The sequence below is a fragment of the Fundulus heteroclitus genome, unplaced genomic scaffold (assembly GCF_011125445.2).
Source record: "Fundulus heteroclitus isolate FHET01 unplaced genomic scaffold, MU-UCD_Fhet_4.1 scaffold_45, whole genome shotgun sequence".
Lineage (NCBI taxonomy): Eukaryota > Metazoa > Chordata > Actinopteri > Cyprinodontiformes > Fundulidae > Fundulus > Fundulus heteroclitus.
Genome location: NW_023396868.1, coordinates 512,139 through 536,916, shown reverse-complemented (window position 1 = coordinate 536,916; position 24,778 = coordinate 512,139). Strand labels below are relative to the sequence as shown.

The following is a 24,778-nucleotide window of genomic DNA, read 5'->3' as shown; positions in this document are numbered from 1 at the left end:
GACGAGTCTGCCTACAGGTGGGAGGCTGACCATCTGGTGACCTGGTGCAGGGAGAACAACCTGGAGCTCAACGCTGTAAAAACAGTGGAGATGGTTGTGGACTTCAGGAAGAACTCAGCCCCAGCTACCCCCATCATCCTCTGTGACTCCACCATTGACACTGTGGAGTCTTTCCGTTTCCTGGGAACTATCATCTCCCAGGACCTAAAGTGGGAGCTGAACATCAACTCCCTCACCAAGAAAGCCCAGCAGAGGATGTACTTCCTGCGCCAGCTGAATAAATTCAACCTGCCAAGGACAATGATGGTGCAGTTCTACTCCTCCATCATTGAGTCCATCCTCACCTCCTCCATTACCATCTGGTACACTGGTGCCACTGCTAAGGACAAGAGCAGACTGCAGCGTGTCATCCGGTCTGCAGAGAAGGTGATTAGCTGCAATCTTCCATCTCTCCAGGACCTGTATGCCTCCAGGACTCTGAGGCGTGCAGGGAAGATTGTGGCTGACCCCTCGCACCCCAGTCACAGACTATTTCGGTCACTTCCCTCTGGCAGGAAGCTGCGGTCCATCAGGACCACAACCTCACGCCACAAGAACAGTTTTTTTCCCATCTGTTACCAGCCTTATGAACAAGGCCAAGAGCCGCCCATGAAACTGGACACTGTCTCTCTCCTCCGTTCAGGACTTACAAGCTTCTGCGTTACATTAACGCACAATCTGCTGAGTGTATACAGCTTCTGTGTATATATCATTTTTACTTCTTATTTTACTGTATTCTTATTTTTTGTCGTCTGCACCATCAATACCAAGTCAAATTCCTTGTAAGTGCAAACCTACTTGTCGATTAAACTTGATTCTGATTCTGATACATTTCTTACACAGGATCATTTAAAGTAAAATCAGAAGGGTGGGTTTTGTACATCTATGCAAAGTATAGTGTATCAAAATAAAGGCCTATGTATCATCTGTAAGTGTAATACAATAGACATTTTATGGACATAGTAAATCCACTAGAATTTCCAGATTCCACAAAATGTTAATCTAAAATGTGATACAAAAGTCTTCAAGTTGCAGCTGTTTGGACCTCCACTGGACTGAGAGAACCACCATCAGCAGTGTTCATGTGGTGACAGAGAACACTTAAAGGCCACTTGACTTCCAGCAGAAGGTGGAGTAATGACAGTTGGTGATAATCACTGCATAAGTAATTATTGGGCCCAGTATCGTTTGATCCACCCTAAACCCTCTTCTGTGGACACTGTAAGGAACAGAAATGATCATCAGTTGACATCCCTAAATTACATAACCATTACTTAAAAGAAGACTTACCTAAAGGCTTATATTCACAGCCAAGGTATCCGTGATAGCCAAGCTTTTCCAGTATACTGAACAGGTAACTGTAGCTCAGCTCCCCATCGCTGTCGGGTTCATTTCTGCCAGGAACCTGTGCAATCTGGACGTGGCCTGAGTCACAAGACATTTGTTCTTAGACCACTGCCTACCTCATCGTTTTCCTCAGCACACGGCTACACTTATGTTTTCCAATAGGTGGTTCCACATCATATTTAAAATCAACAAATGTTAAAGTAACAGTCAAGCAAATGTATCAGCTGCTCTGTTTGAGGCTCGCTCAGCAGATAATCAACACACACTTAGCACGTCCCTTTACTACATCTACACACTTTGTGTTCCTCCTCTTTTTTCATCCCTGGAAGCTTTGGAAAATATTCAACCTTTTCTAGTGCTTTCTCTGCATATCCAAACTATTCCAGGACCACTCTCTGAACTTTGTCTCCTAGCTACTGTTATTTAGCGTTGTGTTTTGGAAGGAAGGAAGCAAAGACGCATCTAAACTCTGATGTCTTTACATAATTATTGGTGCTGTGCTCATTATCAAATCATGTAGGGATTTTAGTGTGTGCAGATGAAAGAATTCGAGCCCCACATTGCTTGAGCTTTGTGTGAGCAAAGCCTTCAACTATAGCAGCAGGGTCAGATTTTACATAGAAACAGATGTATCCAAAAAGATTTGTTGTATTTTAAAAATTTATATTTTTGAGATATTTTGGTCTCCCTTTTGTCTGGTTCGATGAAAGTGAGACACATTTAGAGGGGACATCATGTAAAATTCAAATCTTTAGCCCTTAAATACATTTTGTTGTGTACTTGTGTTTAGGAGAGCAGAACCGTTGAATTTCATCTCTCCCGGAGCTACATAGATATCTTTATGTTCTGTTTAGATCATATTTTTCAAGCTGTTCAGTGTTTTCCTATTACGTTTTTTGAAAATACATTACTATTTGCTGTAGAGCTGCCAAACAATATGATAGACTTCCAGCTTCCAGTCTCACAAATCTACCATTTTTATTTCTCTGAATGATTGTGTATTCCAAGCAGAAGGATACTGAAACTACAAGTGGATTAGTCGAAATGTTCAGTTGTTCATCACACCGTCCCCCAACAGAGTGCAAAAATGCCCAGTCAGGGTGGAGTGGAACGCTCTGTGACCTGGATGGGGGCAGGGTGTGTAGTGCCTCTTTTAGATTTAAAGAGACGGCACCAAAATAAGTTGCTTTCAGACTCACCTCAGAACAGAGGGGCTGTGGGGCAACAATAATGAGGAATTCAGACCAAAGCTTTGCAATTCCACTTTATCTAGACCACAACTGAATGATTTCAATGTGAAGAGGAAGAACTGAACGATATATCCCCTTCAAAACCTGACAATCAAGTATTGCGTCATGAAATGTTTGCATATTTAGACATTTGGCTGGTTTTAAAGATGGTCCATATATGTGATGAAGATTTGTGTGTAGTCAGCCTTTTCAATTCAATTTTCAATTCAATTTTATTTATATAGCGCCAAATCATGAAACATGTCATCTCAAGGCACTTTACAAAGTCAAGTTCAATCATATTATACAGATTGGGTCAGATTATACAGATTGGTCAAAAATGTCCTATATAAGGAAACCAGTTGATTGCATCAAAGTCCCGACAAGCAGCAGTCACTCCTGGGGAACCGTAGAGCCACAGGGAGAGTCGTCTGCATTGTACATGGCTTTGCTGCAATCCCTCATACTGAGCAAGCATGAAGCGACAGTGGGAAGAAAAACCACCCATTAACGGGAAGGAAAAACCTCCGGCAGAACCGGGCTCAGTATGAACGGTCATCTGCCTCGACCGACTGGGGTTACAGAAGACAGAACAGAGACACAACAAGACAGACAAACAAGCACAGAAGCACACATTGATCTAGTAATCTGTTCTACATTAGATGGTAGTAGCGGGTGAGCCGTCTTCTCTTTTAGTAGACGTTTTAAGATTGAACTAGGAAAAGCATCGTTTGTGCATTTTGTGACCTCACACATCACAGCTTATTCTTTCAACTTACCAATTATGGGGAAATATTTCTGGATGTTTTGTGTCAGGTTTCCATCCATTATTTGCCAGTGATAGATGTCCTGCAACAGTGGATAGAACTTTTGAGTAAAGGGAAAACTTTTTTGTTTCTATTTTCCCCAAGCCAAAACACATTTCCAAAGCACCTACCATCTGTAGCTGAATATTTGGCTTGCCAACCTTCTCCAGTATTGCTGCAGCTGCACAACAGCCAACAAAACACAGATAATTCATGTCAAACAAGAAGGTTGAGGCAAGAAATAGATCTGGTTCTACAAAACACTGATATATTATTGATATATTAAACTTTAAAAACCTGGTCCTACTTTACAGAATGATACATCTCACTGAACAATTCTTGTTGTTTTGAACATTATTCAGTGTTTTTCATTATGAATGAGGGAAATTCCTAAATGTAAAAAGCAAGTGTCTGGCTGCTACTGTATTTCTTAGACAAAATGACACTAGTATTGCATGCACTAATTATTATTTTTTCCTTCCTATAATTTGTAAAAAAAAAAAAAATAACCTTTTCCTCCTGCTCTACACATCAAACTACACATTCCGACTATGCAGTTCTCAAACTCTCCATTTTAGTCCAGGTATCATTGCTAAAGATTCTAAATGAAGGTGAAAGGTGATTTCAGTGTTAGTTGGTGCTCAGTGACTCTAATAATAATAATTGAACTTTATTGATCTCACAATGGAGAAATTCACTTCTGCATCTTAACCCATTCCCTTGGGGAGCAGTGGGCTGCCACTGTGCGGCGCCTGGGGAGCAATTGGGGGTTATACTTCTGAGACTCTGCTGTCTCAGAAGTAATCAGTCTTACCCTGATGAGGGGAGTCCAGAAAATACCGGGGGTCTGTGATTCTGCTGTTGATTGGCTCAATCAATCCAGTGATTCCCTCCTGTTGGAAACATTCTGATTAGTAGTTGAACTTCAATTAAAATGATTTTTATACACTGTGCTGTAGGGTTGTCACACACACACATATATATATATATATATATATATATATATATATATATATATATATATACAACATACAACATACATACATACACACATATATATATATATACACACACACATATATATATATATATACACACACACATATATATACACACACACATATATATACACACACACATATATATACACACACACACATATATACACACACACACATATATAACAATATAATACACACAGATATTAGATAATTCTAAAGATATATAGTAATATATATATATATCTATAATATACATCCACCACATATATATAATATATATATTAACACACACATATATATAGACACATTATATACACACCAACACTATAATATATATTATACACTATATAATATATATATATATATACTATATAAATATATATATATATATAGACTAGCATAGATATAGCCACATATATATACACACACACAGAACAAGCAGGAGCTGAGTGTGGCTGCTTTAGAAACTTCTCAAACTCGGATTTATGGTGGAATTTGGGATGGTGATCTTATATAAACATAAAAGAAGAGAACTTTCTGTGATACAAGTCAGAGTTTCTGGTAGTTGGACAGTATACACTTACCCTGGAGAGGATATCAGCTGCATAGCTTAAGTTCTTCACAAAGACATCCTCCATTTCTCTGGAAACTGTTGCTCTGTGAGAATCCACTGGAATCCTCCCCGCCATGAGGTGAATTCTGTCAAGTGAACACAGATCTTCCTATAAACCAGGAAATATGGAAAAAAAATACCACATCCCTCTGTTGGAAAATGGTATAGGTAATAATTATTTCCTAATTCTCCAGGGTGTACCCTGCCGCTTGCCAGTAACCAAAGTTGCCAGATAGAGTCACAGATTCCCAGCCCAAAAATCACTTAAAAACCGCTACAACACACAAAAACCCACACATTCAAATGTTTAGTGTATAGGCAGACCTGAATGTGAATCAATACTATGCGTTTTCGAAAGCTGCAATCCAACAAAACCTGCCCGAGATCAGTTTAACGTGACACATCCTCCCCAGATTTGCAGATCAGATTAGGCTTTAAAGACAAGACTTTTTGGCCACCAAGGAAAATGTGTGCCACAAACCCAAGACATCTGATCACACTAAGAACCCAATCCCCACGGTGAAACATGGTGGTAGCAGGATCGTGCTGTTGTGATGTTTCGCAGCAGCAGGGTCTGGGAAACTGGTCTGAGTCAAGGGAAAGATAGATGATGAAGAATGACAAACCAGGCAGACAAGAGGAATTTCAACACAATGCCTGGCTCCATGATGATGTCATCCAATGTTTAAAACAGTAATAAGGTTAACGTTTTAATAAAATTATTTTAATGTGGACAATATATGCATTTACCTCTGATTTACACATTTAAATAAGGCCTTTCTGGGAAGTTTTTTTTCTGTTTCTTTGCTCTGTTTGCCATGGTTCCCATTGGTAACCCTAAAATAACAATGATCTGCTGATTCAATTAGTGTGTGTGAATGGTTGTTTGTCCTGTTTGTCTCTCTGTGTTGCCCTGCGACAGACTGGCGACCTGTCCAGGGTGTACCCCACCTCTCGCCCAGTGAACGCTGGAGATAGGCACCAGCAACCCCCGCGACCCCATGAGGGATAAAGCGGTTTGGAAAATGGATGGATGGATGGATGCTGATTCAATTAAACAAACAAATTGGAATTTTTCAGCTTTTGTGCGCAAGAAAACTTTTAGTATAGATCCTACACATTGTTTTATAAATGACACCCTAGCAGGACTCTGGAGAATTTAACGGTATACTGAGGAGGTAATTGAGCCATTTGATTCAGTTGCGTTGGATCAGGGAAATATCTAAAGGTTCTAAGGTACCGGACCTGAAGGACTGGAGCTGAAGACCCGTCATTGAGACTGATCCAAAGCCACTGGCTGCTTAAACTGTAGCAAAAGGTGGCAAAGTACTGATTTTAAGGGGGAGAACAGTTATGCATGCTGAGGTTTTCTGTTAGTTTGTCCTATTTGTTGTTTGCTTCACAATAAAATAAAACTTATTCAAAGCTGTAGTAGGCATATTCTGTAAACGAACTGGTGCAAATTCTTAAACAATCCATTCTAATTCCAGGTTGTAAAGCAACAAAACAAAAAATAGCATGGGGGGGAGGGTGTTGTTGAATACTTTTGTGGGCCACTGTATATCTGATTTTACTTATGTTTTAATTTCTTTTGGTCAAATTCTGAAGAAAAAAACTGTTGGAGGATGTTGCAGACCAAGGATTTGGGACTGGGGTGGGGTTCACCATCCAGCAGGACATTGACCCTATACATAAGGCAATGGAATGGTTTCCATCAAAGCAGATCTATATGTTAGAATGGGCCGTTTAAAATCTAGACCTAAATCTGACTGAGAATCTGGGGCCGAACCTCTTACTAAGAAGAAGCTAAAAAGAATGAGCAAAAATCTCAGTCTCTAGATGTCTTTCTCCTGCATAGAACAAGAATAAAAACCAGCTGTTGGGAATTGCTAAAGTCTGCAGCCTTAACTCATTTGACTGAACTGTAACAGGTGAGGTCAGTCACAAAAGCCAGAACAACCGTGACGGATCCAGAGCAGAGCATGACTTCAAGCTGCTTGTCCTGGTCCAGATATCTGCTGCCAAGAAGCAGGACCAAGACTGAAAAACTCATTTGTTCCTGCAGCTCTTCGATTTATAAATAAGTTGTAGTGATTTTTAGGGTTGTTGTGCGTTTTTGGAACTGTAGCTGTGAAATTCATTTCCCTTAGGGCAGTGGTTTCCAACTTGGTCCTTAAGTACCCCTGTCCTGCATGTTTTAGATCTTTCTCTGTTCCAGCTCACCTGATTCAAATGATTGCATGACCTCCTCTGCAGCCATCAAGTGCTTCAGAAGCCTCTTAATCAATTAATTTAAGTCAGGTGTGTGGCAGCAAGGAGACACCAAGGCTACATCCGAAATGTTCTATTTCTAGCTCCTAGTTCCTGTTCTTTGACCTTTCCCGGACTCAACCGTAAGAACTCTGTCGTAGGTAGGAAAGGAGTTTCAGACTGCTGGGCCAACTTCAGACAGCCTTTAACTCTGACGTCATTACGCAACACAAATGCACATCGATGATGCGAGTCTTCCGAAAAAGAACAACAAATCACACAAGTTAGACAATAGTAGCAAATGGCGGAAGTTCTCATTTCGCCAACCAAAACATATGAAGGCACGTGAAATCATACAGACTTTCTTGTTTCTAACACTAAGTCCAATTGCTGGTTGTTGTCTTCTTAAATAGAGTTCACATACTGGAGGTTATTTATTTATTGTTACTTTAATTTTATAAATGAGTTTTGTTTTTAACAGAGAATGGTGTATACATGTTATCTGCCAAATAAATTATGTGTACAATATAAACAATTAGAGCTTAATTGTCAAGGTTAACATGTATATATTATATTTAATCACATCACAGCTGGCAATTTTATTGCTTCCTTTGATTTAAAACTTTGCTGTTACATTATTTATCGGATCTCATTTGCTGTAGACAACAAAGGTGGAGATGGCCAAAGGCCTCTGATCCACATGGATGACCAACAAGTCATATAATATGTGAAATGATCAATTCTGCTACTTACAGGTAGGGCTGTTTTTTAAAAAAAGATTTTCATATTAATACGTAAAGATCAATTAATATTACCAAAGATCTATTGAAAATAAAAAAAAAAATCATTTTCTACTGGGAACTTACATGTGTGAGCCAGCATTTACAACTCACATTCCACTCCAGAAGGTATATTTTTTCATAATGCATCATATTTTTCATAATGCATCGGGTTAGTTTCCAAATAGCAGCTAAAGGTATCTCTGGCATCCTCTGTTTTCTACCCTGGATCTGATGGGATATTGTGCCCCACAGCATGTTTATGAAAGTCATTGTCTCAACATTCAATGAAAGGGTTTGGTCCTTATAGCCACCATTAGCTACCATTACCTTATTAATTTGCTGTTGAATGTTAATTTAATACTAGTATCAATATGTTGCATAACTACACACAATCATATAATTCAAGTGACAGCTAAAATTTTTTTTAATACCAGCAATCCAATTTAAGATCGGATCAAAAAGAATCAATTCTTAATCTTGAGAATTGGAATCAAATCGATTCTTGAAATTTAAATCGATACGCAGTCCATCTTCCAAGTACGTGCTCTCTTCTATCTGACCATTTTTGTTAATTTCCATGAGGTGGGCTGTGCATATACATCATGTCACATAAAAGGATTGTGGAATTCCTTATAGCTCCTTAGCACCTGTAAGGGACATCATGAGGTTCCTATGCTAAAGGAACTATGATGGGGAGCATACAGGCTCCTTCTCCTACCTCCTTCCTTACTGACTGACTGCACTATTCGGACAGCACTTATCATGGCAACCACTGACACTCCCGCTTTGGTGAAAGAATCATAAGCAATGAGACGTTCTTTGATGCAGCCCTAACACATGCAGAACAGGGGACCCTGAAGACCAGGGTTGGGATCCACAGCCTTGGTAGACAGTAAAGAACCTTGAACTTCTGGCAGATTGGCACATGTAGAGACATATAGCTATCATTGCAACAAACATTGATTCAATGAAGTATTAACATACTGTTAATGGGGGGAGTGTTGGCCTAGTGGTTAGAGCAGCGCGTTTGCACTCAGAGATGGATGCAAGTACCCGGTTCGATCCCCAGTAACCCAGTCCCCGGCACCCTGGGTCTCTGAGCAAGACCCTTAACCCCAGACTGCTCCCTGGGCGCCGCACATGGCAGCCCACTGCTCCCCAAGGGTGATGGGTTAAAAGCAGAGAACACATTTCGTTGTAATGTATGTGTAAGTGACAGTGAAATGATTTATTTCTTGGAAAAATGTATGTTTATTTCAGATTATGTATTTTAAGTTGTTTAGTTCAAATTTTGAGGTTTATGTAAAATTATTGTATTTTATTTCTTTTGAAACTATTTGTTGAAAAGTTATCGCGAGATTTGCGTATATAAGAAAGGTAGCGAGATTTGCATGAGAGAAGGAGCAGAAATCTGGGAAAGAGTAGCAGTCTCGTATTTGCTGTAGCTGAAAAGGTATTGTATTTATGTTTGTAATATTTTGTAAATTTATTGGTTATGGTGTTTTAATTACTTAATATTTAATTTAGAGTGGACAAAGAAGAATTAGTCTATTAAGACCTCCGAAGTGGCAGGCGGTCACGAGGTAACTTTGTTACAGTATGTGTCACCTGACTGTCTGTAAATGTATCCATTTCTAAAGCTTGTCTTTATTTTTGTAGTTTTCACGGCATTTATTAAAGAGCCCGTTTTGAAGGAAGCCGTGCCAGTGTTGTCACTTTGGAGCAACAGTGAAAACTCCTCCAGCCAGCGCCGGTTACAAACCGTTAAGACGACAGCAGCCGCAGTGAGTGACAGTGCAACTCTCCAGCCAGCGCCGGTTACAAACCGTTAAGAAAACGGCAGGCGCACCAACGCCGGTTAGGACCGTTAAAGAGGACTGCCGCTGCAGTGAGTGACGGTGCCGTGGTGTAACACAAGAGGGCGCCATTTGTCAAGCTCACCGTTTTCAAGAAACCAAGCGCAGCAGCAACGTACATCAGAAGTTCGGTGGAAATGAATTAAGGACAGTGTAAAAGTAGAATAAGAGTGGATTAGGTGAAGTTTAAAGCCACATAAGTTTCTACAACACATTTGTCAAAAGGTTACTTATTCTCTACTGAACTTCAAAGTGATGTGTTGTTGTTAAGGAAAGAGTGTTGTGTATGTATCTTGAGGTCAAACTAAGTGGGAAGTTAACAAATTTCTTTAAGTTGAAATACATCTGTATTAAGAATGAATCTCATTACAGCTACAGTATAAAGTAATATTCAAGTCACCTAAGTTAGAAATTTAAAGGAGTATTTTGCAATTTAAAAAGAGCATTTAGTGACGTTTAACCAGACTTATAAAATGACTGACAAAGATCATAAAGAACTCTATGCTCTATCAAGTACTGAAGTGGAGGAAAATGATACTGAGCAAATCTCAGAACCACAGACTGTTCGAAGAAGTGAAAGAGTTAGAACGTTAACCGAAAAGGGTAAAGAGCTTCAAGAGGAGAAACTTAAAATGCTTCAACACAGATATGCAGTCGGTTTTGAAAAATGGAGATATGAAGCAAGACTGAGCAAAGTCATATTAAGAAAAGAAGCTTCAGACAGTGAATTAAAGGAGCTGATTAACAATGTAAACGTCACCTGCATATATATGCAAACTATTTATGAAGAAATACGGCAAATACACACTCCTGGTGCAGACGCAAGGCGCAAAGTAGATGCATGTACATCACTTTCTGCATTTATTGTCAGAAGAGCTGAGAAACAACTGCAAGGAGACTCTGCAGAAGACGACGAAGAGCCATGGCCAGATTTTGGGTCATGCTTAGGATCTGAAAGTATGACATCAAGGTCAAAATCCAGAAGCTCTAAAGGTAGTTCAGGTAGTTCACAAACAACCAAGAGATTGGAAGCAGAGGCGGAGGCAGCTGCATCTCAAGAAATATTAGCAGTTATGGAAGAGCAAGAAAAGGAAACGATTGAGTTACAAAAATTAGAACGCGAGAATTTGGAAAGGCAGCAAGCAATGGAAGAGCAGCGAAGAAAGATTAAACGCTTGGAAGAAGTTAAAAAATTGAATGCCGCAAAGGCACGAGTAAAGGTTTATGATGAAGCTGAAAGTATTTCTGAAAGTCAGAGTTCATCACAGAGCATTAAAGCAGAAAGTGAAATCCAAGCAATCCCTGTCACAGCGCACAGTTCTTCTCCAGCTCTAAATATTACCCATTTCCATAATGCTAAAATTGTTGAATCTATGCCACATAATCCTACAGTAATAAACCAAGCCCAACAAAGTCCTGCTGAACAACCTAAGGCCACCATAAGCCAAACACTTAATGCATCAAGTCCACCATTCATCCCTCAAGCCACACAGGTTTCCTCTGCTGCAGCTCAACAACAGTCAAATTATGAGCTAGTTGGCATACTAGCAGAAGCAATAAGCGCTAATCGTCTTCCAACTCCAGAACCTGCATTGTTCACTGGTGACCCCTTAAAGTTCAAAGATTGGCAGTTGTCCTTTGAAACCCTGATAGAAAGGAAAAACATTCCAAAGAATGAGAGACTCTATTATCTCAGAAAGTATCTTGGTGGACCCGCGAAGAAAGCAGTTGAAGGTTTTCTTCTAGTGGGGACAGATGAAGCATATGACTCAGCTTGGAAAGTGCTGGAAAAACGTTTTGGAGATCTATTCACCATAGGAAAATGCTTCAGAGACAAGCTTCACAGTTGGCCTAAAATAAACTCCAAGGATGGAAGTGAGTTGAGAGAATTTGCTGACTTCCTGAAGAATTGTGAAGCTGCAATGTTACACATAAGGTCACTGGAGATTCTCAATGATTGTATGGAAATCCAGAAACTCTTGCTAAAACTTCCAGATTGGTTGACCACAAGATGGAACCGGACAGCCATGAAAATAAGAAGGGCTAGTGATGGAGAATATCCATCTTTTCATGTGTTTGCTGATTTTGTATCCACTGAAGCAGACTTAGCATGCGATCCTATAGCATCGGTGCAAGCTCTTAGAAGTTTGGAAATAAGTAAACCCAAACAATTACGCAACCAAGTCATCCAAGCAAAAACGCTAACAACAAACTCAAACAACACAAATACTGTGACCTGTCCTTTCTGCAAAAGAAATGGTCACATCCTTGATAAATGTTTCAAATTCACAGAAACCCCACTCCAAGACCGTATCAAGTTTGCACAAGCAGAAAGGCTGTGTTTTGGATGTTTAGAGAGAGGACATCATTCCAAGAAGTGTGACAAAAAGAGCACATGCGAAAAATGTCAAAGGAGACATCCAACATGTCTGCACAATGACGCGTTCATTGAGCGTAACAGGGTAATACCTGCAGTGAGTGAAAAGTCTCCAGACAACGACGAAGCTGACGCTGAAGAAGGAGACAAACCATCGGTGGCGATCTCTAACAGGGTAACTCAAGCAACTTCAAGCACGTTGACATCCTCTATTCTACCTGTATGGGTTTCATCAAAGAACGACCCAGACAGAGAGGTTTTAGTTTATGCACTACTTGATTCACAAAGTGATACATCCTTCATCTTGGATGAAGTAGCCCAAGGTCTTGACACAAATAAAAGTAAAGTCAATCTGTGCTTGTCAACTATGTCCACCAAGTCAACAGTTATACCATGTGACAAGCTGGTAAACCTTCAAGTTAGAGGATATAAAGATGAAAAAAGAATTACACTGCCACCAGTATATACAAGAGAGTTTATCCCTGTCAACAGATCACATATCCCAACGTCTGAAACCGCCTTAAAGTGGCCTCATCTGGAAAAGCTGGCAGATAAGCTACCTCCACTGCTCGAATGCGAAGTTGGTCTACTTATTGGCTATAATTGTCAACAAGCCCTCCTACCACGCAAAGTTCTTGCAGGCAAAGAGAACCAACCTTACGCACAGTTAACTGATCTTGGCTGGAGCATAGTTGGTTGCTCATCTCAATCTCAAAATCACAACGATGTCATCGGTACAAGTCACAGAATAATTGTTCGTGAAGTATTCCCTGTTTCACAACCAGCAGTTGAACTCAAGAAACAAGTACATTTTGTATGCAGAACTCAAGTAAAGGAAGCCAGTCCAACTGATGTGATTAAGGCTTTGGAATCCGATTTTTCTGAACATGCAACAGATGACAATCCAGTTTCACAGGAAGACATTTTGTTCATGTCAAAGGTGACCAAAGGTATAAAGCAGAAGAACGATGGTCATTACGAACTCCCGTTACCATTCAAAACAGACAATCCAAATCTCCCAAACAACAAGCAAAGTGCTGAACACAGATTGTCTTCATTGGAACGTCGACTAAGAAAGGAAATGGTGGGAGAAGTTGAAGGGACAGATCCTGAACTCCGTACAGGTCATGCACACACCGTGCAGTCAAAACAAGTGAGCCCTGTTCTAGAGCGTCTAAAGAAGTTCTCTGATTGGTCGAGAGCTGTAAAGGCTATTGCCAGACTCAAACGATGCATAAAAGAGTTTAAAGGTGTTCAAGAAAGAACAAACAAAACAACAGATCTTGAAGAGAGAAGAGACACAGAAGTTTTCATTATTAAGCTAGTGCAAAAGGAAGCTTTTACTGAGGAAATACAGAAAATCAGATCTCAGAAGGAAAATTCTCTGCACAAGCATGGCAGACTAAAGCAACTAAATGCTTTCTTGGACAAGTCCGATGTTCTCAGGGTGGGAGGAAGATTGTCCCAATCAGCCTTGCATCATCATGTCAAACATCCCGCAATTCTTACCAAGGAGTCCCATGTATCAGCTCTCCTCGTTAAACACTACCATGAACGTGTACATCATCAAGGAAGAGGCATGACCATAAATGAATTGCGTGCAAATGGCATATGGATTTTAGGATGTGGAAGTATGGTTTCTTCGCACATTTACCACTGTGTTAAATGTAGGCGATATAGAAAGACCACAAATGTCCAACAGATGGCAGAGTTACCAGAAGTAAGAACAAAAACAGCACCTCCTTTTACATATTGCGGTGTTGACTGTTTTGGCCCATTCATGGTAAAGGAAGGAAGAAAGGAAGTCAAAAGATATGGATTATTGTTCACCTGCTTATGTTCACGAGCTGTGCATATTGAAACACTTGATGACTTATCAACTGATGCTTTCATGAACGCTCTTCGGGTTCTGATTGCCATAAGAGGTCCTGTTCGACAACTAAGATGTGACCAAGGGACAAATTTTATGGGAGCCAGAAGAGAGTTTTTGGAGCTAATGAAGGATATGGACCAAGAACCACAAAGAGCTATTGGTTGTGAGTTTGTGATGAACGTTCCATCAGCTAGCCACATGGGAGGTGTCTGGGAACGGCAAATTCGAACAGTACGAAGCATACTAACAGCAATGTTAGATAAATTCTCAAACAGACTTGATACAACTAGTCTAAGAACGCTCTTTTACGAGACAATGGCCATCATTAACAGCAGACCCTTAAGTGTGGAGTATCTTAATGATCCCTTGGGTCCAGAGCCTTTAACTCCCAATCACCTATTAACGATGAAGTCTTCAGTTATTCTTCCCCCTCCAGGACAGTTTTGCAGAGAGGATTTGTACTTGAACAAAAGATGGAGAAGAGTACAATTTTTAGCAAACGAGTTTTGGCAAAGATGGAAACGAGAATATCTGTTAAATCTCCAACAGCGACAGAAATGGCAGAAAGTTTCACGGAACCTCCACATTAATGACATTGTGATCCTACAAGATGATAATGCTCCAAGATGTAAATGGAAGCTAGCTCTAGTAGTAGAGACTCTAGAGAGCCCAGACGGCAAGGTTCGAAAGGTGAAACTAAAGACAAGTGAAACGACATTTGACAAAGGAAAACCACTGACAAGGTTGATATATTTAGAAAGACCTATTCATAGGGTAGTGACGTTACTTGAGACTAATACAGAGTAAAACAGACTTTAATTCTGACATTCATTGAAAAATCACATTGAAACAAATTAGTGATTTTGGTGGGAGTGTAAGTGACAGTGAAATGATTTATTTCTTGGAAAAATGTATGTTTATTTCAGATTATGTATTTTAAGTTGTTTAGTTCAAATTTTGAGGTTTATGTAAAATTATTGTATTTTATTTCTTTTGAAACTATTTGTTGAAAAGTTATCGCGAGATTTGCGTATATAAGAAAGGTAGCGAGATTTGCATGAGAGAAGGAGCAGAAATCTGGGAAAGAGTAGCAGTCTCGTATTTGCTGTAGCTGAAAAGGTATTGTATTTATGTTTGTAATATTTTGTAAATTTATTGGTTATGGTGTTTTAATTACTTAATATTTAATTTAGAGTGGACAAAGAAGAATTAGTCTATTAAGACCTCCGAAGTGGCAGGCGGTCACGAGGTAACTTTGTTACAGTATGTGTCACCTGACTGTCTGTAAATGTATCCATTTCTAAAGCTTGTCTTTATTTTTGTAGTTTTCACGGCATTTATTAAAGAGCCCGTTTTGAAGGAAGCCGTGCCAGTGTTGTCACTTTGGAGCAACAGTATGTTTCAATGACAATAAAGATGATATTGCTATTGCTAACATAGAGGGACTGAGTACAGAAATAAAATCCAAATAAAACATCTGGAGGTTTGTGGTTTTACTATGAAAAAAAAGTGAAAAAGTGCAAGAGATGCATGGCATTGTTAGGGTCTCATCTGATTCCCTAAACCTCCACATCTACCGCAGAGAGCATCCTGACCATGTAATAACTGCGTGGTGCACAGGCCCAGGACAGAACATCAACACCAGAAAGTCCCGATGCAGCACAATAATCCGGGCTGGGAAAAAAAAGGATACCATCAGCCCCCTGGACAGGTTCTTCTTAGTTGAAAGGTCTCTTCTCCAACAGACATTTTCGGTCTAAGGAATTTCAGGTAAACTCAGCCTTTTAAGGTACTGCCTAAAGCTGAGTTCACCTGTATTTCCTCACACTGGAGAAGTCTCTTGGAGAAGAGACAAAACATTTCAACTAAGAGCAAGCTATCTAGAGGATTTGCTCATTTTTGGTCCTTTTCAGGGGAGTTCTCTGACCTCTTGCAGTTCAGAGCTTTGGCATACTTCAGAGTAAGATCCAGACCCTGTCTGAACTCCAGCTCTCTCCCAGGAACTGCTCCCAGACCGAGATCACCTGCCTTGAGATCTCCTGCAACACAGCCACGTCATTCAGTTCACTTTATGCATACAGGCGCGATTACAATAAATTTGGTCTCAAGACATTTGGTAAGAAAAAATATCTATGGATAGACAACATCGTATGGACAGTGTCTGTGCTGCCTGGCGCATGTAGCGCGGTGCTGGAGCCATGCTGCTGCAGGGGGAGCCTGCTGTACCTGGCGGGGTGTTGATGAGGACGAACTCCACTCCTGCTGCCTCCTTAGCTTTCTGCAGCTCCGACAGGTCCGAGTCGTAGAGCCAGGCTGCCTCCACAGCCTGGAAGCCGGCAGAAGCAGCCGCACAAATCCTCTTGCTGAAGTCGGAAAGCTCCGTAAACAGCCAGGAAATATTCGCACAAAACTTCAACGCAGCCATGTTTTTTTTTTTACCAGCTAGAGCCAATGACCCTGCGGTCAGGATTTTGTATCCCCCGCGTAGGCGAGTACGTCAACGTCGTCGCCATGTTGCGATAGGCATTCGAGTCGAGAAAGGCAGACCGCTAACCTGACTCTTGCCAGATGCATTGCGCATTCCGTCATTCTACAGAGCTCCACGCGGTCTGCGGAACGAAATCCTTCTGGCGAAAGTCAGGTCATAGACATCATACACGTGGAAGCCTCATTACGTGCTAGAACGCATCCTTCGTCGCCGCCATATTGGATGGGTCTCTCCCAGTGGCGGCTGGCCCATAGGGGGCGCTCGGGCGCTGCCCTCCCTAGATGTGGAGGGGAAAAGTCAAAATATATATAGATTTTAAAAGTATTATTAATGTCAGTTTTTACTTAATAGTACGTGGCGACATGTAATAATAATTATTAAAACTCTTCTACTGATTGACTCTATCATTTAACAGTGCATTTCCACCAACAGACGTATCATTTCTCTTCTTCTACACTTGTGGGGCTGTGACTCAAGGAGCCCTGCAAGTGTAGCGAAATAACCAATCGTATACTGTTGCTAGGGAAGATTTATAAATATTTGGCAAATCAGCATCGCCAAAATGAATGGGTTTGGGCAGAGCCAGCGCCATAGAGATGGAAAGAGTTGCGACACTCTTTGATGTCACCGCCAGGGCAGTCACGTGGTTCGTGTAGACCGTTATAGTTCCAAAACATACGCTGGCTGTCATGTTCTTCTATGGGACAGACAGCAGCGATTGCGTTATTTAACGGTAAATATATATATAAACATACACCCTACTACTTTTTCAGCTGTTATTGCATGATTACATATTTGTTGATGTCATTTTTCCATTTTGAGAGGCAGGGTGACAACAAAAAGCTGTATATTACTTAGATACGTTTTACATTTTTGGAGGGAAAAGCTTATGTTCATGTTCGTATGGACAGGAGAACAGGCTAGAACGGCTCTAACTTAACTTTCCTTTTCCATATCATTCATGTGATGACAGATGTCTCATGATTTTCATTTTATGGTGACTGGGCTGTATTATTGATTACTGTGATTTTGCTTATAAATTCCGATTCAGCCATTAGCTTACCTTGGTCGTAGTGTTAGGTCTGCCGTGGTCCATTCAGCATTCGCCCAGCAGCTAGCTCACTTCTGATAAGTGGTCACCCCCAGACCACAACGTGAAACATGATCATGTTAAGACTAAGAATATAATTTTAAGATTAAGCCATTCACATATTATCAAAAGCACTATGCTTATATGTTTGGGTCTATAGGTAAGTGCAGAGCTATTAAGATTTTTCTCTACGTCTCTGGGTTAATGCACAGAGTAAGAGTAAGGTTAGCTGCAGAGAGAGTGATAGAGAACAGTGACAGGCAACACTCCCATTGGACTCCGTTGTTGCTTTTTGCTTTTTTGAGAAAGAACAGTCCATTCAGCATTTACACCCACTTTTTCTGATAAGGCAGGAGTTGGTCACACAACAATGATAATTTTAATACTAAGCCATGCACAAATAATCAAATATATTAAAGAATAACAACTCATTAAGCTTGGATGAATGATTCAAATATTGTTTAATAAAAAATACTGAGTGAGACAACAAGATGTGTGTGTGTGTGTGTGTGTGTGTATCTAACTGGAAAAACAAGAACAAAGTGAAGGAACAGGGAGGAATATTATAAATACATTTAAAAAAAAAATCCTCCACATACTTCAGAGTGCATCAGGGCTGAAAGGAAGGACAGCGTTAATAATAAAAGGTACCTGGCATAAGATAAAAATGAACAGTGTGGAACAAAAAAAAATGGGAACAAGCATGAATAATATCAACAAATGTGTAAACAGGCGTTAACGGGTATCATAACCATTTTTTTTGGGGGGGGGGGGGGGGGGGGGCGCTCCACTGAAACCTGTGATGGCCACAACAACGATACTGGTGGTCCAGCAAGATCTGTTGAGACAGGGGCACAAATATGTTCATTCAAGCCAGTTCATTCTGGACTGCCTACAAAAATACTTTTTCTTGCATACGTCAGAGGAACTCAGTCTCGACACCTGTGGAGTTCCACTATGCACTACGGGCTGCTACTGTAGGGCAGTTCCTCTCAACAACGCATACTGGCAGTTACCTGGATGATGCATCAGACCACTTGGCGGACTTCTTGGACAACAAGAACAGCAACTGCAGTGCTTCTGAGGTTGTGAGAGTGGAGCAGCTGGTAGATCCATCACCACCTGACCTCACAAAGACCGAGTCTTGTGTCCTCTACCACCTGGCACGATACATAGCAAAGAGGGTCATCAGCTTCTCGCTCTGTGAGGAATGCCAATGTGCACTGGTTGAAAAAGTAACCAACACAACAAGTGAGAAAGCTGTTTTACTACAGTTAAAGGAATTTAAAAGGGGTGCATTATACCGGCCATGCGATGAGCTGTTCACTCTTCTGCAGCACGTGGAGCAGCTCTTCCGTTCCAAGACGAGTGATTCCCTTATGGAATCCTCCAACGTAGTGGAACAGCTGGAAAGAGAGGCTATGAGTCTGGACAGCAACCTTCCCTCATGCCATGAGCTGAAAAAAAAATCCTTTCAACATATATCAGGCTGAGGTTAAGGATTCACTCAAAGTGCATCGGAGCTGAAAGGGCCTATTTATATAATATACAGAGTTGACAATTCAAAAGAGGTAGGTATTTAATCAACTTACGCCTGGATATAACGTTAGTGCTACCTTTACAGAGGGCGAAGTCAAGCTAACAAAACTAGCAGGCAATCGGTGGTCTACCAAGATAAAATATATATATATATATATATATATATAATCATAGCTCTCAACTCTCACGCATTGACCGTGTGACACACGCATTTCACTGACTTCACACGCTCACACGCAACACATGACATTTCACACGCAAACATGGAATTTCTCGCATAAAAATCACAAAGCCCCTCTGGGCTGCGGATGACAAAACTCCGCCTTCTGCTGAGCTGTTTCGGCTTCTTTCACAACTTGTGGCCATCAGTAATTCCTGCTGCAGTTCATGTTAACAGAGCAGCAGGAAGAGTGATCAGAGTTATGAATAATTTTAGTCTTAACAGTGGTGAAAGTAAGCCGGTATGGTCCTGTACCGCGTACACAGGAGGGGAGGGGGCGGGGGAGAGCTGCTGCCAGATGACCGGTTCATTCAGAACCGGTCATGGCTGCACGCAGGATCATAAAACAGTTCTGTTAACCAGATGCAGTTTAAAACGCCACTTGGTCTGTTTATACGTTTCGTTGTTATTAATTCTGCATTTTTTAACTACATTCACCGTATTTCTGTGCCTCCGCGCTTGCTCCTCTCCCCCCTCATTTCCCTCGGAGCAGGTGCTTTTATCACCGTTCACCATTCAAAACGTGAATCACTACGTTTAATTCCCTCACATCGGTAGCAACGTGTGCCAGTTAAAGTCAATAGGAGAGTTTGTAGCTGTATTTCATGCTATTTTATTTTTAACAACATAGAATCAGTGGCGCTTCGGTGGGCGTGCTGCCTCGCGCTTTAATTCAGGTGCGCACTTTTAAGGGTAATTTTAAAGAACTTGTAACATCAGGGGCTTCATCTTAGACCTGTCAGTACCCCTGGTTCCCTTTATAGGACCCCTTTACAGTATTTAGTTATGCATTTTCCCCGCTGTTTATCCCTCACACGCAGCGCACGGGGGTAAAATCCGCCCACCTCACCGCCCAGAGCGCACTGACGAGAGCAATAGAAATTTGTCTGGTCAGCGCGGCGACTGACTGAGAAACCTGTCGCTGTGAAAGGTGATGAGAATGTTATAAACTGTAACAGTGTAGAAGTGCATTGAGCTGAAAGGAGGGAGACATCAGCAGCTGGATCGTGCGTAAAGACGCAGCGGGAACCTGTGTGTGCTTTAGTGTTGCTGCTGAGGGTAAAATGTTGACCATAAAGGCTTGATGAAACTCAGCCTGATTCACCAATCAGGTTATAGATTTACAATGATAAACAACCCATAGATGAATGTGTAACAGTGTAATAATTTGGTCAATAACTTAAAACTACTTAATTTTATTCAGTATTATTTGAACAATTGTGTATTTTTTATGTCTTAATCCATTAACTGAACAATAAAGTATTAATACGTCTCTTTCTCTTTTTAACACAAGTAATACATGTCTACTTCATTGTCTGGTGGGATAAAAATGAGATGGAGTTGACTCCACCGGCTCTTCCAGGGTCCGGTTAGCCCCGCCCCAAAAGAAGCCCCGCCCCCAAACACACCCCGCTCCCAAATTAGCATAATCTCACTCTTAACTTTTGATAAAAGTTGAGAGGTCTGTATATAATTACGCTGTGTACATACAAATAAAGATCAGTATATGCATCATAAAGGACCTCTGATAAAATATAGACAGTTGACAGTTCAAAATAGGTAGCTATTTAATCAATTTACCCCTTCACAGAAGGCAAGTCAAGCTAACAAACTAGCAGGCAATCGGTTGTCTACCAAGATAAAAAATATATATATAATTACGCTGTGTACATACTACAAAAGATCAGTATAAGCATCATAAAGGACCTCTGATAAAATATAGACAGTTGACAGTTCAAAATAGGTAGCTATATAATCAATTTACCCCTGGATATAACGTTACCTTCACAGAAGGCAAGTCAAGCTAACAAACTAGCAGATAATCGGTCGTCTACCAAGATAAAAAAAATATATATAATTACGCTGTGTACATACAACAAAAGATCAGTATAAGCATCATAAATGGCCTATGATACAATATAGACAGTTGACAATTCAAAACAGGTAGCTATTTAATCAATTTACCTCAGAAGTTACTCGACAGTCAGCAATGGAAGTGAATGATGTCCAACGCCATAGAATAGCTTTTTGGAACTATGCGAGGCTGCATACCCCAGAGCCATAGAGAGAAAAAGAGTCGCGACACTCCCATTGGACTGCGTTGTACGCTTTTTGCCGCCCACTTCTGGGGTATCTGCTAGTTTGTTAGCTTGACTTGCCTTCTGTGAAGGTAACGTTATATCCAGGGGTAAATTGATTAAATAGCTACCTATTTTGAACTGTCAACTGTCTATATTTTATCAGAGGTCCTTTATGATGCATATACTGATCTTTATTTGTATGTACACAGCGAAATTATATATATGTTTTATCTTGGTAGACCACCGATTGCCTGCTAGTTTGTTAGCTTGACTTCGCCCTCTGTAAAGGTAGCACTAACGTTATATCCAGGCGTAAGTTGATTAAATAGCTACCTCTTTTGAATTGTCAACTCTGTATATTATATAATTAGGCCCTTTATGGTGCATATGCTTATATTTATTTGTATGTGCACAGTGCAATTTATAAATATATTCTTAACTTGGTAGACAACCGATTTTCAGTCATTGCCTGCTACTTTTATCTCAATTTTGCCAGCTGTGAAGAAGCTATCGCTACACCAGAAATTACAAAGTTCATTAGTAAATCTCTGACATCTTTTATTAAGTAAGTTATTGATGTTAGATTACTAGTATCATCAAGGTTGACTAGGACGTTTTTTTAGGTTGTATCTGCTGAACCTGGCGGTGTTAGCCAGTCAGCTGAGTACTGTGTATCTAATGCTAGTAGAAATAAGGTTTGTTTAATTGCACCCTTGAAAGGGCTGTTTAGTTGGATTGCATGTAGGAATACAAATTATTCCACACAAAAAATTATCATAAGCCATAATGAGCTTTAAAATGTTTATTACTCAGACAGTAGTGTGACTAATTTGTTCCCCAAACACTGCTGCTGCAGGTGGCTGCTGCTGGAGGCGATGGCTGCTTGAGCTGGCTGATGTTGGCGAAGGATGGTGATGGCAGCTGCTGCTGGTGGCGGCTGCTGATAACGCTGGCAGCTGGCGCTGGCAGCTGGTGCTGGCTGGTGCTGGCCATGGCTGCTGGTGGTGTCTGCTGACTGCTGGAATAAGAGGAGACTGGAGGCTGTGGAGACTGCGGACGGTGTGCTGGGAATGGAGAGGCCCAGTACATCCATAGCAACCAGTAAGGTGTTCGGCAGTGGCCTAGATTGTATGACCTTAGGTGAGGAGGTCTGCTGTGTGGAAATCGCCTTCTTGGTCTGACTCTTGCTGCCAAGGTACCCCTTATTATGGCTGTTTGCCTTCCTCTCAGCTCCGATGCACTTTGAGTGAATCCTTAACCTCAGCCTGATATATGTTGAAAGGATTTTTTTTTCAGCTCATGGCATGAGGGAAGGTTGCTGTCCAGACTCATGGCCTCTCTTTCCAGCTGTTCCAATACGTTGGAGGATTCCATAAGGGAATCACTCGTCTTGGAACGGAAGAGCTGCTCCACGTGCTACAGGAGAGTGAACAGCTCATCGCATGGCCGGTATAATGCACCCCTTTTAAATTCCTTTAACTGTAGTAAAACAGCTTTCTCACTTGTTGTGTTGGTTACTTTTTCAACCAGTGCACATTGGCATTCCTCACAGAGCGAGAAGCTGATGACCCTCTTTGCTATGTATCGTGCCAGGTGGTAGAGGACACAAGACTCGGTCTTTGTGAGGTCAGGTGGTGATGGATCTACCAGCTGCTCCACTCTCACAACCTCAGAAGCACTGCAGTTGCTGTTCTTGTTGTCCAAGAAGTCCGCCAAGTGGTCTGATGCATCATCCAGGTAACTGCCAGTATGCGTTGTTGAGAGGAACTGCCCTACAGTAGCAGCCCGTAGTGCATAGTGGAACTCCACAGGTGTCGAGACTGAGTTCCTCTGACGTATGCAAGAAAAAGTATTTTTGTAGGCAGTCCAGAATGAACTGGCTTGAATGAACATATTTGTGCCCCTGTCTCAACAGATCTTGCTGGACCAGCAGTATCGTTGTTGTGGCCATCACAGGTTTCAGTGGAGCCCCCCCCCCCAAAAAAAAATGGTTACGATACCTGTTCTTAACGCCTGTTTACACATTTGTTGTTCTTGTTGACACATACTGTACGTATGTTTGTTGATATTATTCATGCTTGTTCCCATTTTTTTTGTTCCACACTGTTAATTTTTATCTTATGCCAGGTACCTTTATTATTAATGTTGTCCTTCCTTTCAGCCCTGATGCACTCTGAAGCCTGATGTATGTGGAGGATTTTTTTTTAAATGTATTTATAATATTCCTCCCTGTTCCTTCACTTTGTTCTTGTTTTTCCAGTTAGATACACACACACACATCTTGTTGTCTCACTCAGTATTTTTTATTAAACAATATTTGAATCATTCATCCAAGCTTAATGAGTTGTTATTATTTAATATATTTGATTCTTTGTGCATGGCTTAGTATTAAAATTATCATTGTTGTGTGGCCAACTCCTTCCTCATCAGAAAAAGTGGGTGTAAATGCTGAATGGACTGTTCTTTCTCAAAAAAGCAAAAAGCAACAACGGATTCCAATGGGAGTGTTGCCTGTCACTGTTCTCTATCACTCTCTCTGCAGCTAATCTTACTCTTACTCTGTGCATTAACCCAGAGACGTAGAGAAAAATCTTAATAGCTCTGCATTTACCTATAGACCCAAACATATAAGCATAATGCTTTTGATAATATGTGAATGGCATAATCTTAAAATTATATTCTTAGTCTTAACATGATCATGTTTCACGTTGTGGTCTGGGGGTGACCACTTATCAGAAGTGAGCTAGCTGCTAGGCGAATGCTGAATGGACCACGGCAGACCTAACGCTACCACCAAGGTAAGCTAATGGCTGAATCGGAATTTATAAGCAAAATCACAGTAATCAATAATACAGCCCAGTCGCCATAAAATGAAAATCATGAGGCATCTGTCATCACATGAATGATATGGAAAAGAAAAGTTAAGTTAGAGCCGTTCTAGCCTGTTCTCCTGTCCATACGAACATGAACATAAGCTTTTCCCTCCAAAAATGTAAAACGTATCTAAGTAATATACAGCTTTTAGTTGTCACCCTGCCTCTCAAAATGGAAAAATGACATTAACAAATATGTAATCATGCAATAACAGCTGAAAAAGTAGTAGGGTGTATGTTTATATATATATTCACCGTTAAATAACGCAATCGCTGCTGTCTGTCCCATAGAAGAACATGACAGCCAGCGTATG

The 24,778-nt window shown here is 40.8% G+C and overlaps 1 protein-coding gene and 1 long non-coding RNA gene across 4 annotated transcripts; one reads left to right on the top strand and one right to left on the bottom strand.

The window, feature by feature from the left end:
* Window positions 1-966: 966 nt before the first annotated feature.
* hyi (hydroxypyruvate isomerase) lies at window positions 967-16,883 on the bottom strand. The gene is made up of 8 exons (XM_036131662.1): window positions 16,400-16,883; window positions 16,101-16,212; window positions 5,007-5,121; window positions 4,236-4,314; window positions 3,553-3,602; window positions 3,395-3,464; window positions 1,330-1,464; window positions 967-1,258 (listed from the first exon to the last, which is right to left on the bottom strand). Exons 1-8 carry the CDS (start codon window positions 16,596-16,598, stop codon window positions 1,209-1,211), a joined length of 810 nt encoding a protein of 269 aa, XP_035987555.1. The 5' UTR covers window positions 16,599-16,883; the 3' UTR covers window positions 967-1,208.
* A 492-nt stretch (window positions 16,884-17,375) lies between these two features.
* Window positions 17,376-23,768, top strand: LOC118560570. Of its 3 annotated transcripts, none has more exons than XR_004929452.1 (4): window positions 17,376-17,394; window positions 22,448-23,040; window positions 23,185-23,328; window positions 23,507-23,768. It is a non-coding gene; the product is annotated as an uncharacterized LOC118560570 (long non-coding RNA). The 3 variants fall into 3 exon arrangements; XR_004929451.1 differs by lacking the exon at window positions 17,376-17,394 and adding an exon at window positions 21,594-21,680; XR_004929450.1 differs by lacking the exon at window positions 17,376-17,394 and having other exon boundaries at window positions 22,310-23,040.
* The last annotated feature ends 1,010 nt before the right edge of the window (window positions 23,769-24,778 follow it).

What these genes read in the sequence shown, in the direction of transcription:
- hyi (XM_036131662.1), bottom strand. Translation starts at nt 16,598, where the DNA reads ATGGCTGCGTTGAAGTTTTGTGCGAATATTTCCTGGCTGTTTACGGAG. An exon ending in GAAATATTTCCCCATAATTG is followed by an intron (nt 1,465 to 3,394) that starts GTAAGTTGAAAG and finishes CTTGTGACTCAG; the next exon opens with GCCACGTCCAGATTGCACAG. An exon ending in CTGTGAATATAAGCCTTTAG is followed by an intron (nt 1,259 to 1,329) that starts GTAAGTCTTCTT and finishes TGTTCCTTACAG; the next exon opens with TGTCCACAGAAGAGGGTTTA.